General features: G+C 35.2%; 1 protein-coding gene across 2 annotated transcripts in view; it reads right to left on the reverse strand.

The window, feature by feature from the left end:
* Positions 1-403: 403 nt before the first annotated feature.
* LOC122811220 (procathepsin L-like) overlaps positions 404-18,496 on the reverse strand; it is a 136,119-nt gene continuing 118,026 nt past the window's right edge. The window contains exons 7-9 of one of the 2 annotated variants that reach the window (XM_044082915.1): positions 12,333-12,438; positions 10,044-10,145; positions 404-546 (exon numbers count right to left, since the gene is read on the reverse strand). In XM_044082915.1, the coding sequence (XP_043938850.1) occupies positions 10,046-10,145; positions 12,333-12,438 (206 nt within the window). In that variant the 3' untranslated portion in view covers positions 404-546; positions 10,044-10,045. The remainder of the gene's footprint in view (positions 547-10,043; positions 10,146-12,332; positions 12,439-18,496) is intronic. The other variant, XM_044082924.1, reaches the window with a different exon arrangement.

Raw genomic sequence — 18,496 nt, forward strand, 5'->3', positions numbered from 1 at the left:
ATTGTATAAACTGTTAATTGTATAAACTGTTTAATCAATGATTGTTTAAAGTGATTGTGGATATTTAAGACATGTACTTTTTTCTCTAATGGTACTCCTTGAAGGCTTTTGTAAAGCTGAGGCGCTAGAGTGCTGTTATTGGTGTTACTGACAGATTTATTTTATTAAATTCCTTTTGGGCTTATACCTTGCTGTCTGTTGTACTTTATAAAATTCCAAAAACACTTTGCTTTTCTTCCCATATTGCTTAAAAATATTCTGATAATCAGATGAAAAAAAAATCAGAATAGAAAAGTGCAATAAAATGTGTAAATATTTATTTAACTTTTTTTTTATAAACATCTTTACTTTATTTTTACAAGTATATTCATTGCAAACTAAAAAAAACAGTATTCAAATCATATAAAAATAATGTATTGCAATTTATTTTTAATGTGCTTGTAAATTTACAAATCTACTATTTATACAGTTGTACTCATGCTTTCTTCTTTAATTCTTTCTTTTTCTTGGTGCAAACAATGTTCAAAGCAATGGAGACATCTGCATCTAAAATAAGAGAAGGTAAAGGTTACCTAAATTGTTTGCCACAGATTCAATTTCAGGAAACAAGACAACACAGGCTTGTGGTTAGTGCGGTGAACTGATAAATCAGTATTTGAGGGTCTTTGCTCACCACAACCAATGACTCACATATTCATTGTTTCTATTTTAACACTAACGTGTATTAACTCACACTAGGACACAGCAGATAAATTAAATCTTGCTAATGCTGAACATTATTAACTGATTACTTCATCAAGGGCAGCTGGGTATCACTGCAATTTGTTTTGTTTACAACCACATCTAATGCTATTCTTTAGTTTATGTTGGCATATATACGTTCTTCTCTTTTTCTGCATTACTGCATCATTCACACTCATGGGTGTACTTGCCCACATACATATTTATATACACACACACACACACACATATATATATATATATATATATATATATATATATATATATATATATATATGTAGAGAGAGAGAGAGAAGTGCTACAGAATCCTGAAAGCCCAAAACCCTGAAGACCAAAATCCTGAGACCAAAATCTTGAAAGTTCAAAATCCTGAAAACACACAGGATACCAACACTTGCTATATTTCAGCACAAGTACATACAGAAACATACTACCCTTGAACTAAGTGCAATCTTGGAGTTGATATATTTAAGTAGCAGGGGGAGTGGGGGGTGCAGATGGGCTTGCCACCCTACTTATACTTGGAGAAAAGTAATACAGTTTGTGTTTTAGTTGTTTCTCAGGATTTTGGTCTTCAGGATTTAGGGCTTTCAGGATTATGTAATGCTCCTATATATATATATCTACACACACACACAAACACACGCGCGCACGCAGACACACACACACACACACACACACACACACACACACACGCGCGCATACACATACAGACACACACACACACACACACACACACACACACACACACACACACACACACACACACACACACACACACACACACACACATAAACATAAACATACACATATTTATTTTCTACCATTTGTTTTCTCTTTCCTGGCCATCACGAAGCACAGTTCTAAATTTCTTTACTCAGTAATTTTGGACAAAACCAAAAATAATGGAGGATAAAGTTCCCATCAAATCAGGGAGTATTTGTAAACATTACTGGAATTCACTTTAAAATAATAATAGAACAGCAGGTTTTACAGCAGCATACCTTTTATGAAGAACAGCAAACATGAAATTCTAATTCTGCCATCGACTTGATATCAATCCTCAGTGATTTATCAGAGAAATCAAAAGTTTTATGAGGCACAGAGTAAAACTTAGAGGCAAAATCATGGATATTCTTCAAAAAAACAGGGACAGCTAAAAGTTATGTTACACTGTAACATTTGGAAATCTATGTCTGTTACTAATTCTGTCTTCTTATTCTTCATATGTAATATTAGTGTGGAAAAATTTAACGGCTGTAGGTCAGAAGTGAAACAAAGTGCTGAGAGCTAACATCTGACAAGTGGGGTAGTGGGAGGGCTGATGAAATAAGATAGACGTCTCCCTTCCTGCCCAACCTAACTGCTAAGAGTGGACTTACGTAGGGGGCACTGTTTCTAAGTCAAAGTGAATTAAGGGAGAAGCTGGCTGTCTGATAAGAAAGTATATAAATTACTGAACCCCTTGCACCACCAAACCTAAGGAAAGGAAGAAACAGCACTGTACTGCTAATGAACACAAGGGTGCATATGAAGTATAAAGTCCAGCTGACCTATGAAAGCTGATTGCATTAGGGTAAAGAAGTAATTTCCTGCACCCACAAAGAGGTGCCTCCTTTTTCCTTTGAGCTCCTCCATCTGGAAATAGAAGTTGCAGGTTCTCATAGTTACATAAGCAAAGAGCAGGCTTGTAAAGATAAAAGGTACAGCGTGTTACAGCACGTACGATGTGTCATAAGAATAAGTCCTACCCAAAATGATTCTCCCAAGAAGGAAGAAGAAGAGACATGTTTGCATATCCTACACCGGCAGGCTCTAATTTGGATCAGGAAATAGCATTTAGCAAAGAAGAGCAGATGCCCTACAAAGATGACCATGTGAAAATGGGGGCCTGGAAAGAATGCTTAAGGAACAGATCATCATGACAATCAGTGTTGGCATAAGTAATCCTTCCTAGGATAACTTTCCATTCCTGCCTGTATCTTAATCCTGTATGAACTGATGACTTAATAACACAGGACCACGGCCATCGGCATCCATCTTGTCATCTGACTATTGCAGTGGTTCTAGTAAACTGAATGAAATGAAATGTTGTAACAATGAGTAAACTGAAGGAAATTAAATGCAGCATTAAATCAACTGGCAAGGATGTGTGCCCTCTCCTACAACAGGACACTATCAGTTGCTGTCCCAGTTTCTTAGTCCCTTAGCTGATGAGCTTTTCAGAAACATAATCTGACATGCAAGTGACGTGCAAGTGACCAGCTTTGGGATGCAATCAAACCTAATATTTATCATACTGTAACTTTAACTGATTTTTACATAATCTCACCTGCAAGTGACGTGCAAGTGACCAGCTTTGGGATGCATTCACACCTAATATTTATCATACTGTAACTTTAACTGATTTTTACATAATCTCACCTGCAAGTGACGTGCAAGTGACCAGCTTTGGGATGCATTCACACCTAATATTTATCATACTGTAACTTTAACTGATTTTTACATAATCTCACCTGCAAGTGACGTGCAAGTGACCAGCTTTGGGATGCATTCAAACCTAATATTTATCATACTGTAACTTTAACTGATTTTTTTGCATTCTTTTCTTGGCTTCTGATGAAAATAAGCAATACTGAGAAAGAGTATCCAAGAAAACTAAAGTAAATTGAATAAATAAAATCAATATACAAAAATTAAAAGAAACATTTGTTGTATTCCTATGTGGTGTAATTGGAATAACTAGATGTGAAAGGGGTGTGAAGATTTGAAGACAGAAGTTTTCCTTTATATATAAAATAAAATTTCCAGCAGAACCAGCAAGATAACAAACAATGATAGACTTCAACAAGACAAGCAGTACATGTCAATGAATTATGAAAGCTACGTGAGGGAGGGAGAATGACTGAGAAATATGTCCAATTCTTCAGTAACAGTGTAGAAGAAAACAAACTCCCTGCAGGAGTCACGCAGTTAGTAATATAAAACGTTATTCTTGGAAATGGAAAACACAGACCCAAAAAACTTGTTCAAAAATGCTAATGAATTTAAATTTCGTATTTTGAAACAAGTTGATAGTAATGCTAGAGGAGGAGACTGGAAAAATAAACTAGTATATAAAGAACTGCTGAGGCAATTTAAATAGAAATCCTTTACACTTCCTCTCCCAGTTTAAAACTTTGTACAGCTAAATTATAAACATAAATCAAGGTAGCTCTCAAACATGGTGCTTCTTAAAATGAAATATTTTTGGTAGAAGTTGTAGTATTTGTATTTTTGTATTAAATTGTGGTTGTTGCTTTAAGGGATTGATTGATTGTTAAACATGTTCTCTAATTAAATTTAATGGTATATTACAAAATGGGCTGATGTACACAATGTACTTATTCTGAAGAACTCGTGGCTTTTATGAGACGAAAGTGCTTTATGCAATAAACCCATTTTAGTTTTGAACCCAGGTCTCTTCATTGTTGAGAGCACTTGATCACTGTAATTGCTCCCTGACACCATGTTGTCACCTGTTTTTCGTTTAACAGTATAATCCTCAGTGGGATCTCTGTGACCATTTTACATGGAAGTTCAGTTTATAGTATTAGACTTTTGCCAAAACATTTGACTTCTTTCTGATCATTCAGTACTTTCAATAAAAATGATTCCTGAACTAAACACTTTTTTTGTTATTAAAAGATAATCTTCTTTCCTTACTGTTTACCCTATCTAACTTCATATAGCCATATGGAGCATTTCCTCTACCATAAATGGAAACTTCTTATGTCCTAAATGGAAAACTAACAACAATGGCCATAGCAGATATTCACTGTACACACCCTCGGAGTGTTACTGGAGACGCTCATTTACTCAGGAGTCTTACTACACTCCATCAAGGTAAGCACATGCCGAACACTTATACAAAGATTAACTTAGCTACAAGCAGAGGCATTCACTTTGAAAATGCAGACTAAAAGCCCTGTGTAAGAGTTTAAAGACATGCAGTAGAACCATCATCAGTGCAGGACAATAGGCAGCCTCTTCAGTTCATGGAAGTGACCTAGACAAACTACCATGAAAAGGCAAAACATTTTGAATGATGTGACAAGATCCAAGCTGCATCAAAACCTACCCTGGAGCATATTAGGTTAAAATGGTACTGGTGTGTCACAAAATGGTTGTTTTTAACCTGATTTCACAGTTTAGTTCTAGCTCAAAAGCTGTATCAAAATTACCAATGTGCGCATCTTATCTGGAATGAAAAGGGGAGGAAAACATACCATAAAAGTGCTGTGGTCTAGGTGTTTTAAAAAAACTGGTGTTACAAGGCCTGTACCGAATATGTGGTCACCTATCAGCTGCTTGCTTAATTGATTAGGCCATATATACACTCAAGAAGCTCCGTCAATAAGCAGTAACCTGGATATGTGGTGGTCATTGTGGCTTTGTGGTGCAACGAGAGCCACGACAGAAATATGTCCTTTATTTATTTATTTATTTGTAAACTAAGTTAAGGGATGCTTTTCAGCCATAACCTGCATCTGAAGGTAAAAACAAAGATAACATACTTTATAAAAGGGAACAAATGACTAAATCATTGTTTTTCAAATTACATATTCAGACATCAGTTGAAAATAATCATTAGCAGATTATTCACCTAAAATATTTACAGGCAAATGTAGACATTATATATTACAGTTACTAGTCAACACCAACTCAGCAGAAATAGAGACAGAGACATGGACAGACAGACCAGTGCAGAGACCTGTACACATTCATACACACACACACACACACACACACACACACACACACACACACACACACACACACACAAACAAAACAACATACAGTTAAAACACATCTGGCCCTTCACAGATTCCAATAACATAAACTGTCATGCACTTGCTCAGTCTATTTTATGTCATGCCACCAAAAAAAGGTAAAAATGAAAATGCCTCTAATAAAAGGCAGTTTTCATCTACAACTCAAGAAAACCCTCATTATAAACACGCAACGAGCAACATCTTTTCTTGGAAGTTCCTGAAGAAATATTTATGAATCAAAAATGAAATAGTGAGTGTTACAAAACTGGGACTTTGAATATCACAACTCAGATGCACATGTTAATTAACAAACATCAAGATGCTGCAAACAAATTAATGCAGATGCCCCCCCCCCCCGACACTAGTCTGCTTCACACCTCATATAACTGAAAGCCACAATGATGGGAAGAAATGAAAACGAAGCACCTTTTACCTTAATGTCTGAATAATGAGCATTATCATCACACAGACAAACCAACCAGTAAAAACTACAAGAACAATTCTAGTCAGAAAACAAAGCACCTTTTACCTTAATGTCTGAATAATGAGCAACATCATCACACAGACAAACCAACCAATAAGAACTACAAGAACAACTCTAGTCAGAAAACGAAGCACCTTTTACCTTAATGTCTGAATAATGAGCAACATCATCACACAGACAAACCAACCAGTAAAAACTACAAGAACAATTCTAGTCAGAAAACGAAGCACCTTTTACCTTAATGTCTGAATAATGAGCAACATCATCACACAGACAAACCAACCAGTAAAAACTACAAGAACAATTCTAGTCAGAAAACGAAGCACCTTTTACCTTAATGTCTGAATAATGAGCAACATCACACAGACAAACCAACCAGTAAAAACTACAAGAACAATTCTAGTCAGAAAACGAAGCACCTTTTACCTTAATGTCTGAATAATGAGCAACATCATCACACAGACAAACCAACCAGTAAAAACTACAAGAACAATTCTAGTCAGAAAACGAAGCACCTTTTACCTTAATGTCTGAATAATGAGCAACATCATCACACAGACAAACAAACCAGTAAAAACTACAAGAACAATTCTAGTCAGAAAACAAAGCACCTTTTACCTTAATGTCTGGATAATGAGCAACATCATCACACAGACAAACCAACCAGTAAAAACTACAAGAACAATTCTAGTCAGAAAACGAAGCACCTTTTACCTTAATGTCTGAATAATTAGAAACATCATCGCACAGACAAACCAACCAGTAAAAACTACAAGAACAACTCTAGTCAGAAAACGAAGCACCTTTTACCTTAATGTCCGAATAATGAGCAACATCATCACACAGACAAACCAATCAGTAAAAACTACAAGAACAATTCTAGTCAGAAAACGAAGCACCTTTTACCTTAATGTCTGAATAATGAGCAACATCATCACACAGACAAACCAACCAGTAAAAACTACAAGAACAATTCTAGTCAGAAAACGAAGCACCTTTTACCTTAATGTCTGAATAATGAGCAACATCATCACACAGACAAACCAACCAGTAAAAACTGCAAGAACAATTCTAGTCAGAAAAAGAAGCACCTTTTACCTTAATGTCTGAATAATGAGCAACATCATCACACAGACAAACCAACCAGTAAAAACTACAAGAACAATTCTAGTCAGAAAACGAAGCACCTTTTACCTTAACGTCTGAATAATGAGCAACATCATCACACAGACAAACCAACCAGTAAAAACTACAAGTACAATTCTAGTCAGAAAACGAAGCACCTTTTACCTTAATGTCTGAATAATGAGCAACATCATCACACAGACAAACCAACCAGTAAAAACTACAAGAACAATTCTAGCCAACTTAGATTTTCCACTGTGTGATTCCTTAAAACTTCTTGTGTTAGAGGTATATGGGATATATGCAAATGACCCCTTAAGGACATCAGGTGTTTCAGCTATACCACAGTTCTGAATGCCCATGACTGTTTTCCCTTTTATGTCTGTTATAGACAAGTTCAGACCAATAACACCAAGCCCCACTAGGTGTGGGCATGCATGTTTCAGACTTCTTATGGCCTCATTAGCACAACATATGCATGTCCACAGCTAGTGTGGTTTGGCTTTATTGGTCTGAATTTGTCCATATCAGACTTACAAAGGAAAAAATTCATGGAAGTTCAGAACTGCCATACAGCTGAAACATCTGATATTTTAAGGGGTAATTTGCATATATCCCATATACCTCTAACACAAGAGGTATTAAGGAATCACTCAGTGGAAAATCTAGCTTAGCTAGATTTTTCTTGTAATTTTTACTGATTAGTTTATGTGACCGTTTTACTCATTGTTTTAGTTTGTTGGTTGGGATACTTTGCAGACACCCTAATGGTTATGGACATCAAGAAGTTTTAAGGAATCACACAGTGGTTATCTTGTTGTTTTTACTGATTATGTCTAAATTGCTTGACCTTAAAAAGACAGTATAAACAGTACCCAGAAAAAAAATCAGTTGACATAATGAAATATTAAAAACCAAATCTTAAACAAACAAGACACTGAAATTGTTGACTGAGCAAACTGTAACAGATGGTAGTTACTTCTTCATGCAAGGTTGGCTGCAGCAGCTAAGACTTGGCTAGGGGCTGGAATAAGGCAATGTCCTGAAAGTGTTGACAATCAGAAGCAGAACATCTTGGGATATTTTATTAGACATACAACTATTTAGAAAAGTTTCACAACATGTAGGATGGCCTGATGGTTAAGGTGCTTCCCTTACAAGCACAAGGTGCAGGGTTTGAGTCTCACAAGGGATAATTGGCTAGGCTTACAATGGCTTGCAAGGGTAATTAGCTTAGTATTAACCTATGTACCAATTAATCACCACATAGGTAGCAGTACACTAAACACCAAAAGTGTGATAAGAGACTTAGGGACACAGGTGGATAGTGGTCTCACCTTCGATAACCACAACAGTCAGGAAATCCTCCTATGTGTGTGATAAGTGGCAATCCACTAAGCACAGAAGAGGTTATCAGGGACCTGGGGACCCAGGTTGACAGTGGCCTTTCTTTTGACACTCACATTGCTAAAGTGGTTAGAAAGACCTTCTACATTGCCCACCTGATCATGAAGGGATTCACATCCAGATCTAGTGAGGTCATTGTTCCCCTGTACTCTTCACTTATCAGACCAATGATCGAGTACAATGCCCCATTCGGGATGTATCTCACCCGACATCTGCAGCAATTGGAGAGACCCCAAAAGTTCCTCACCAAAAGGATAAAGGGACTCCAAAATCTGTCATATGCTGCCAGATTGAAGAAACTCCAGCTCTATTCAGTCGCATACCGTCTGCTCAGAGGTGACATGTGCCTGACATACAAGGCCATGTCCAACCCGAATTAATGGACATGCTCCACCTCAAAAAATCCAAATCCACCAAAACCACTAGAGCAAGTGACTTAAACCTTAGCACGGATATAAATAGGACGCGCTGGAGGGATAGATTTATCACTCAGAGACTCCCTATGCTGTGGAATAAAATCCCGGTCCATGTGAGGCAGAGCACCTCGCTGACTCTGTTCAAGAGAAATCTAGACCTGTGGATGGGAGATTGTAGGTTTACCCCAGGAATCAACTCTGTGTCACTGCTGGACAGAGGCACAACAAACTAATGGGCACAGTATTTTTTCATATAAGGGGTGGCGTAAGCCACAATAATTTGGGCTAGGCTTATAAATGCCTTAGGGCAGATAGCCTAGTATAAACCTATGTACCTATGAACCTATAAGAGACTTAGGGACACAGGTGGACAGTGGTCTCACCTTCAATAACCACAACAGTCAGGAAATCCTTCTATGTGCTACACCTCATCACTAAGGGTTTTCATCCAGAAAAAAGGAGGTCAAAGGATTTAAAGAAGGTATTATACCAAAATTGCTTATCTGGTTTATGAGCCAGTATGTTTATTTTATTTTATCTTATCATCGTATATTTTATTAAAGTTTTCAAGTTTCAAGTGTTTTTAAGTGGAATTGGTGGCAGAACCATTTGTTTTTGGAGTGCTATACAAACAATGCAGAAGACAATGCATTGTCTACATGGCCATGAAGCTTTCAAGGAGTTTTACTTTCAACTGCCAACTGCTACACAAAAATGTAAACATACTCAGCTATTATTTACAAATGTGTTGTTAAATAAAAACATCATCAGTAGACAAGAGAAAAATGGGAAATTAAATTACCAGGCAAGTGTAAGACAGCGCTGATCTGAATACTGATTAGGTTACTTTACTGCTTGTATCTACGTTGGTCTGAATTAATTATGCTTTCTCACTGTTCACCTGAACCTGTCTTGCCTTATGCAGCTAAGCTACAGTGCAATAAAATGGTTTATGTTACAACATATTGGATAACTGCAAGCAAAGTAAAACAGACTTTATATTCAGCTACTATTTCTTGCTGCTTATCCTGACTGACAAATTATATGGATCATTACCTCTACACTAATGGGTAACTGGCAGATGTGGCGATTCCACACTGGTTATCGTGGTTTCTTGACATATAAATGTAGCCGTTGTCACCCCAAGAAAGGCCCCAGCTGAAAGAAAATAAAAAATATTATACAGTGTTTTTTGAAAACATGTCAGTGGGACATGCATACTACATTGATAATGGGGGCACATCAAATCCAGAATTAAATTACCACAGCAAACCTACGGAAACATACACACAAACATGGACACGCATATGCACATTATTAGTCAATGGGACAGTCACCACAGGCACACACACACACACACACACACACACACACACACACACACACACACACACACACACACACACACACACAGTGCTCAGCCCTCCATCTCCAAAATGATGAACACTAACCTCATAGTGTGACATCTTCAACTAGAAAGGTCATAGGATGGTTAAAATATGCTGTTTGTGCTTACAAAAATACATTTTAATGAATTAATATGATTTCTGTTTACTATGGCTCTCATTTAAATAATTCCTAACACTGCATGCATTACAGACTCTTTCAATGTGGAACTTTGAGGAACATGAAGTGGAAACAGTGGAGAGAATTATCATGGAAATGATGAATTTAACTTGGCAAAGGCATTTGACAAAATACCCCCACGTGGGCACTGCTGACAAATTCAAATGGTCAGGTATAAACCTTTCTGTTACCCATTAAATAGCCAGCTGGCTCACAGACAGGACCCAGGTAGTTAGAATTGGGAAGTCCACCTCTACAACACGGCCAGTCACAAGCAGAGTCCCTAAGGGATCAGTCATGAGACAGCTTATTTTTGGCATTTACTTCTCTGAAGTCAAGGCCAATGTCAAGGACCTCTGGCTGACCAAATCTGCAGATGATTGCACATTAGGAGCAGTCACAGAATCCTCCACCAACACTAATTGTCTCCAGGAAGGGCTGACAGAGACAAATAACTTGTGTCAGAGCTATGGACTAAAACTAAATGCCAAGAAATGCATACTAGAATCCTTTGGGAAGTGATCCACTCCTGGTAACTATTATTCTGACAACACACCCCTAAGAATAGAAGCAGTAGTCAGGGACTTGGGGACACATATAGACAGTAATCTTGCCTTTGACCATCACTTGTCGACAGTAGTGAGGAAATCATTCTACATTACCAATAAAAATTACTTAATAAAACTGTGATTTTCAAGCCTCCCAAAAAGCTCCGCCCAATTCATAAAACACTTACTTCATAGCAGTTTACAAAACTTGAATGAAATAATAAAAATGAAATAAATTTAAGTGATTTTTATTGGTTTAAAATACTTAAGCATGATTGTAATTGGATTGTTTGTCTGATGAAGTTTTTAAAAAAAAAGACGAAAGCGTTCATCATTTTATGTATAAATAAAAGGATTGGATTTTAAATCTATGAGCAGGGATTTTAAAAACGTTTTTAAGGGAATTTTCCTTTAAGTACAATTCTTGTACCTGTCTTTCCAGCTTTCAGTGAAATGTTTGTTCCAAGCTTGTTTTTGGTGTTTGAACTGTGATATAAATATGACCTGCTGGAGAGACAGGTATGTATCCCAAAGACTACCCTTTCTCTGCAACAGGCTCTTCATCCATGTAAAACAGAGTTCCTCCCTAATCCAATTCAATCATAACTTAAATAATTAGTTGGGAAACTGGAAATACGAACCTTTGGACCTAAGAAACATGAACATTTTAAGAACACAGATGAGGTACATTCCTCATAATGAGGTACAGTTGAGAAATATGGACACACTCTGATAGTCACAATCATGACCCTATCCAAATACAAATGTACTCATACATAGTCACACACATTATACCCATGTGAATTTGATTACACTCTATTAAGTGTAAAAGCAATAATCTATTTAATATCTCTTAATTTCCAGTAAAGAATTATCAGTTTCTAAACAGGTTATAAGTGCCTGATTAGTTTGAAGTTTCGGCTGAGATTGGCTATATTTTGTGGTTCTTTGTTCCTGAGTTTAAGAAGTCTCAGCTAGCAACTTCAGTATTCAAGAAGTATCACTTCTCCATGTTGTTTAATAGATAGACAGGCAGGTATTTATAAACATACATAAATATTATATATAAAATTAATGTTTAACTTTATGAGAACCTGCGTTAGGTGTGAAGGACTTTTATCATGACAGGGCTATGTATACAAATACATATATGCATGTATGTATATGTCTTGTATGTTAGGCACATAAAAATACTTTAGTAATACTAGATATGAGCAGAAAGTGATTTCACCTGTTTTTTACCAGCCAGTAATCTTTCCCATTTAATGTTCCATACCCAACAACCAGAACTCCATGATCCAGATTTACACTGCTGCATTGTGGTTCATTGTAAACACCTATGAATCAATGACAAAAAAAAAAAAAAAAAAAACTGTGACCTGGCAGATAGTATATGTAACAATGAAACTTCATAACAGACTGCACACCACACTTATAAAACCTATATATTGGCACACCGAATTATTATTTAATAGAAACATGACATTTAAATGGCATATTATTATAAGCACCTATCCTAAGCACAGCTAATGCTTACTGATAGTACTACATAAATGCTTATGTATATTTCGCAAAACATCTTTACTATTTTAATTACATTTGCTGACCAGTAAAGTTCAAGTAGTCAATCCTGTTCTCCATTAGTCTAAGGGAGAAAGTCTCCAAAGCAACCAGGCAGGCAATACAAGTAATACAGAAATAGATAACAGACATAACCAATAGTTAATTAGATACTATGTGGTCTCTTCTACACATTTCAGTGCAGCAGATACACTAGCTTTGACTTTGCTGTGGATTATAGGATCTGTATATTTTCTTTAAATTTCTGCACACATCTTTGATCTTCACATTATAAGAAGGACATGCATGGGAGAGGCCTTGATGCAAAAACAAGTGTGAGGTTTATTTCCTTTATTTTCAGCGAACCCCATTTTTGATGTTTTTACAAAATTACATTTAGTACATTCATATCACATGAAATAATATTAAAGCCTACAGCTAGGCATTCTGTCAGAAATTATTCTGTTTCTATTGTATTACTTCTTTTTCCAATATCATAACTTCAATGCTATATTCATATATATATATATATATATATATATATATATATATATATATATATATATATATATATATATATATATATATATATATATATATATATATATATATATATATATATATATATATATATATATATATATATATGTATATATATATATATATATATATATGTATATATATATATATATATATATATATATATATATATATAAATATATAATATATATATATATATATATATATATATATATATATACACACACACACACACACACATATGCATATATATATATATATATATATATATATATATATATATACACACACACACACACACACACATATATATATATATATATATATATATATTTATATATATATATATATATATATGTATATATATATGTGCACACACACACACACACACACAGACACAAACACACACACGGAGACACACATATATATATATATATATATACATAGATATATATATACAAACACACACACATTGTGTGTATATATATATATATATATATATATATATATATATATATATATATATATATATATATATATATATATATATATATATACACATATAGACACACACACACACACATATATATATATATATATATATGTATATATATATATATATATATATATATATATATATATATATATATATATATATATATATATATATATATATATATATATATATATATATATATACACACACACACACACACACAACAAAAAGCAGGCTAAAATCCAGGGGGTTGAAGCTGTGCTTAAGAAAATAGGAAATATCACCAAAACACAGTATAAAGCAACTGGCTACCATGCAGAGTTCAGTTCAGGAAATGTTGCAAAATCACATAAAATCCAATGAATGACCAGTCCATGGTAAAAATCAAAATTGTTGTTTATTAGTGCACTCAGTAGGTTAGCGCTTTCACAAGTTAGCTTCTTCAGACCATATAACTGAGTGAAAACCAAACATCCATTTTAAAAACATGTATCATCAATCAGATTCTTACACATCATAAATGGCTCATTAATTATTAAGTGCATTATAAAATCACATATAAATTCCATTACATCATTTAAACATCAAACTATTCCTAGAAAATAAATAAACAATCTAAAAGTGCATTTAAATTAACACTCAAATAACAACTTTTAAAAGTCAGAAACATTATCCTAATTATGATTATTGACTTCATGTACCTGACATATAAAAACTATTAAAAAATAAATAATAAAATTATGTATATGTATATATATATATATATATATATATATATATATATATATATATGAATGGAAATGTATATATATGAAAAAAGATGTAACTAGTAACATCTATCGAACCTTCAACCTTTTGGTCCGAAGAAAGGGCTTCAAAGAAACCCTTTCATTCAGACATTTCCCCACATCAGCATGTAGTCGGATAATCCAGTTGGCCTCTCTTTCTTCTGTCAAAGCACTAATATTGCCTCCCCTTATACCTAAATGTACCACTTCAATGACCACAAACTCAAATATGTGTTCGTGTCCCATGGACATGACATGTTTCGCTAGTGCATTAGTCACTGTGCCTGTTCTGATATTATATAAATGCTCTCTTATTCTGTGCCTGAATTGTCTGTCAGTCTTTCCTACATAGAAAGACTGACATGCTCCACAGACAGCCATATAGACTACATGTTCCGTTCCACAGGTGGCTACACAATTGAACCTAAATTCTCTCCCTGTATCAGGATGTATAAATATGTTAATACGTCTAACATGTTGACAGAAGTTGCACTTACCACAAGGTGTGGTACCTACTATGTCTCCTCTGGCTTCCCTAGCATTTTTATGACATATCCTTTTTATATTTCTCTTATTTTTAAACCTAAATTTTGGAGTGTCCCCTATATATTCTTTAATTTGTGGGTCAGTCATCAATACTCCGCAGTGTTTTTGAAACATTTTTATAGCATTATCCTTATCACTAGTAAAGTACATGGGAATTCTCACTGTGTTATCTGCTTCTGTTAACCATTTCAAACTATTTGAATGGCTTGAAAAATAGGGCTTAGCTCTGTCCTCTCTCATTGCATCAGTGGTGGACAAACCTTCATCAAGATCAGCAGTGCTATAACCACGTTTCACAAACCTCTCTCTAAGATCTGACATTCCCTTAACAAAACCTTCTTCAGTATTGTTCAGCTTCGAGACACGCATCCCCTGTCCCTTAACAACATTACGAAAAACGTAATTGGGATGCATGCTCCTTCTGTGAAGTAATGCATTTCTATGACAAACCTTTCTAAAGACACTTGTAGTGAAGGAACCATCCTCCAATCTCTCTACAAAAACATCAAAAAATGCAACTTTTGTATATGAAAAATTCATAGAAAACCTAAGGTAATTTGTAATTTGATTAATCGCATGAACAAATTCATCAAGTTCATCTAACCCACCATTCCATAAGAAAAAGACATCATCAACAAAACGTTTATAGAAGACCACACGTCTCTTAAATTGTTCCATCACAAATAGTTGTGACTCCACCCACATAGCCAAGAAGAAATTGGCGTAGCTATTGGCACATGAAGTGCCCATAGCCATGCCATCAAGCTGAATGCAGGAAGTGCCATCAAACATGAATAGATTATTCTCAAGTATGGTCTCTAATAATAGACACAATAAATCAATAAATTTACAATCATAGTCACTGTGCCTTTCTAAATAGCATCTCACAGCAGCCACCCCTTCATCATTCGGAATAATGGTGAATAAGGACTGGACGTCGAGGGTTACTAATACAAGTTCCAAATTATTAATATCAGCACTATCACAAAAGACATATAGCTCTTTCAGAAATTGTTGCGTGTCTTTCAAAATAAAGGAATTACATTTCCATTCATATATATATATATATATATATATATAATTTTATTATTTATTTTTTAATAGTTTTTATATGTCACGTACATGAAGTCAATAACCGTAATTAGAATAATGTTTCTGACTTTTAAAGGTTGTTTTTTGAGTGTTCATTTAAATGCACTTTTAGATTGTTTATTCTTTTTCTAGGAATAGTTTGATGTTTAAATGATGTAATGGAATTTATATGTGATTTTATAATGCACTTAATAATTAATGAGCCATTCATGATGTGTAAGAATCTCATTGGTGATGCATGTTTTTAAAATGGATGTTTGGTTTTCACTCAGTTATATGGTCTGAAGAAGCTAACTTGTGAAAGCGCTAACCTACTGAGTGCACTAATAAACAACAATTTTGATTTTTCCACGGACTGGTTATTCCTTGGATTTTTATGTGATTTTGCAACATTTTCTGAACTGAACTCTGCATGGTAGCTGTTGCTTTATACTGTGTTTTGGTGATATTTCCTATTTTCTTAAGCACAGCTTCTACCCCCTGGATTTTAGTCTGCTTTTTTGTTGTATATTTCCTTTACTTTTTGGTGGCTGCATCCTTCCACAGGGACATGGCAGAAGGTTCAACTACGGTAGTTGAATTGAACTACAGACCTGAGGTTATACAGATGGGTTCCGAGCTGAACAGCAGAGCTGAATCAAGTCAACACAGACAAGATATAAGTTCTAACTCCTATGAAAGGTTTTTCAGCATGGTGTCTGAAGCTAATAATCCTTTGCTCTCATATCAAACCACTTCCACAGGTGAGGTGGATGAGGCTATAGATGTGGATTATGAAGACCTGAAGAGGGCGATAGACAAGTTGGAAACATATTTTGTCATGCTAAAGTGGCTACAGCTGCAGAGGCAGCATTTTGAAGCATGCATTTCCAAACAGATTGTTCCAAGGGGTTTACGTGTACTCAAAATGCTAACTTATGGGACTCAATACCCCGACCTCCTGGCGAAATGGCAGTTGCTCAATCTAGAGGTTAGTATGAAATATATGACTCTGTTGATAGATTATTTTAAACCTGAGGAAGATTGCCTCAGGGAATCTATTCGCAAACATCAAATGGATTTATGTAAACAGTTTAATAAGACTAATGTGAATGCTTCTATGGAGGCACTATTGGATAGTGTCTCCGTTTTTGAGAGGAGGTTACTGTTACAAAAGAAAGCTAAAATTGATAGAGATGTCAGGGATTTCCAACTTGGTAATGTATTCACTTGGCCTAGGGTTGTTAATAATAATGGCCCACAAGGTGAGAGAGCTACAATGTTTAAACCGTCAAGAACTAAAGATGCGACTACCTATGGTAGTCGAAGTACACCAGTAGCTTTGAATGCAGCAGCCAATAAAGATGTTCAGTCCTTAAACACAGAAAAAATTGTTGTTACAACAGAACGGACTAAAACTGGTTTAGTAAAAAGTAACTGTTCAGTGGTACAAAGGGATGAAATTCAATTACTTAGTCCCACTGCTGTAAATGAGACCCCTTTATCAGACATTCATCCTAAAGGTGTGACTAGAACAGTTACAACTAGGGATCCAGAAATGAACAACAAAGTTGTAAATTTTCATCGGTTTCCTCTACTGATCACTACAGAAGAAAAGGGTCTAAAGAGAGCACGATCAATAAGTCTGGGGAGACAGAAACGGAGGTTTCCTTCAGAAAGGCAATGGAGACACATTAAAGAAAATGTGGAATCAGGTAGGGATGACTTAGTATGGAACATTTCAAAAAGGACTTTGGACACTTTTGGAAAATCTATTCTTAATAAAGGTTTGGGCTTTATACCCACATGTAAGAGCCAATTAACCAATGTTATTGTTGACCTTAAAATGTTTGTTAGAGATGTTACTTTGAAATTAGAGATGGGAAACACTCACATGGAAAAGTCAAGTACTTTTAAGAGGTCTAGTACGTATATGCCTAATAGTCATCCTCTGCTTCAAGCATTTGACAAATTAGTAGAAGAAAATGTATATAAGTATACAACTGTGGCCAACACATGCAAGGCCTTAGAAATAATTTGAGTGTGGATGAATGTGAAGCTTTAAAGAGGTTGCAGAATGACTTAAGTATTAGTATAAGGCCAGCAGATAAAGGCGGCCCAATTGTTGTCATGAATGCTGTTGATTATAATTGTTCTATGGTTAATATGTTGAGTGATGCGAAGTTTTATAAACAGATAGATCAGGACTTCATACTCAGATGAGTTAAAAGTGTCAAAAACATGTTGGATGACTTAGGTCTGAAATTATTACTAGAGACTTATTTCAGTCCTTTTATAGTGAAAACCCCATCCTATCTGTTATACATGGGTTACCCAAAGTCCATAAAGATGGCATTAACCCACCCATGAGACCTATAGTATCTGGGAGGGGAT

The sequence above is a fragment of the Protopterus annectens genome, chromosome 1.part1 (assembly GCF_019279795.1).
Source record: "Protopterus annectens isolate FY-2018-M chromosome 1.part1, PAN1.0, whole genome shotgun sequence".
Lineage (NCBI taxonomy): Eukaryota > Metazoa > Chordata > Ceratodontiformes > Protopteridae > Protopterus > Protopterus annectens.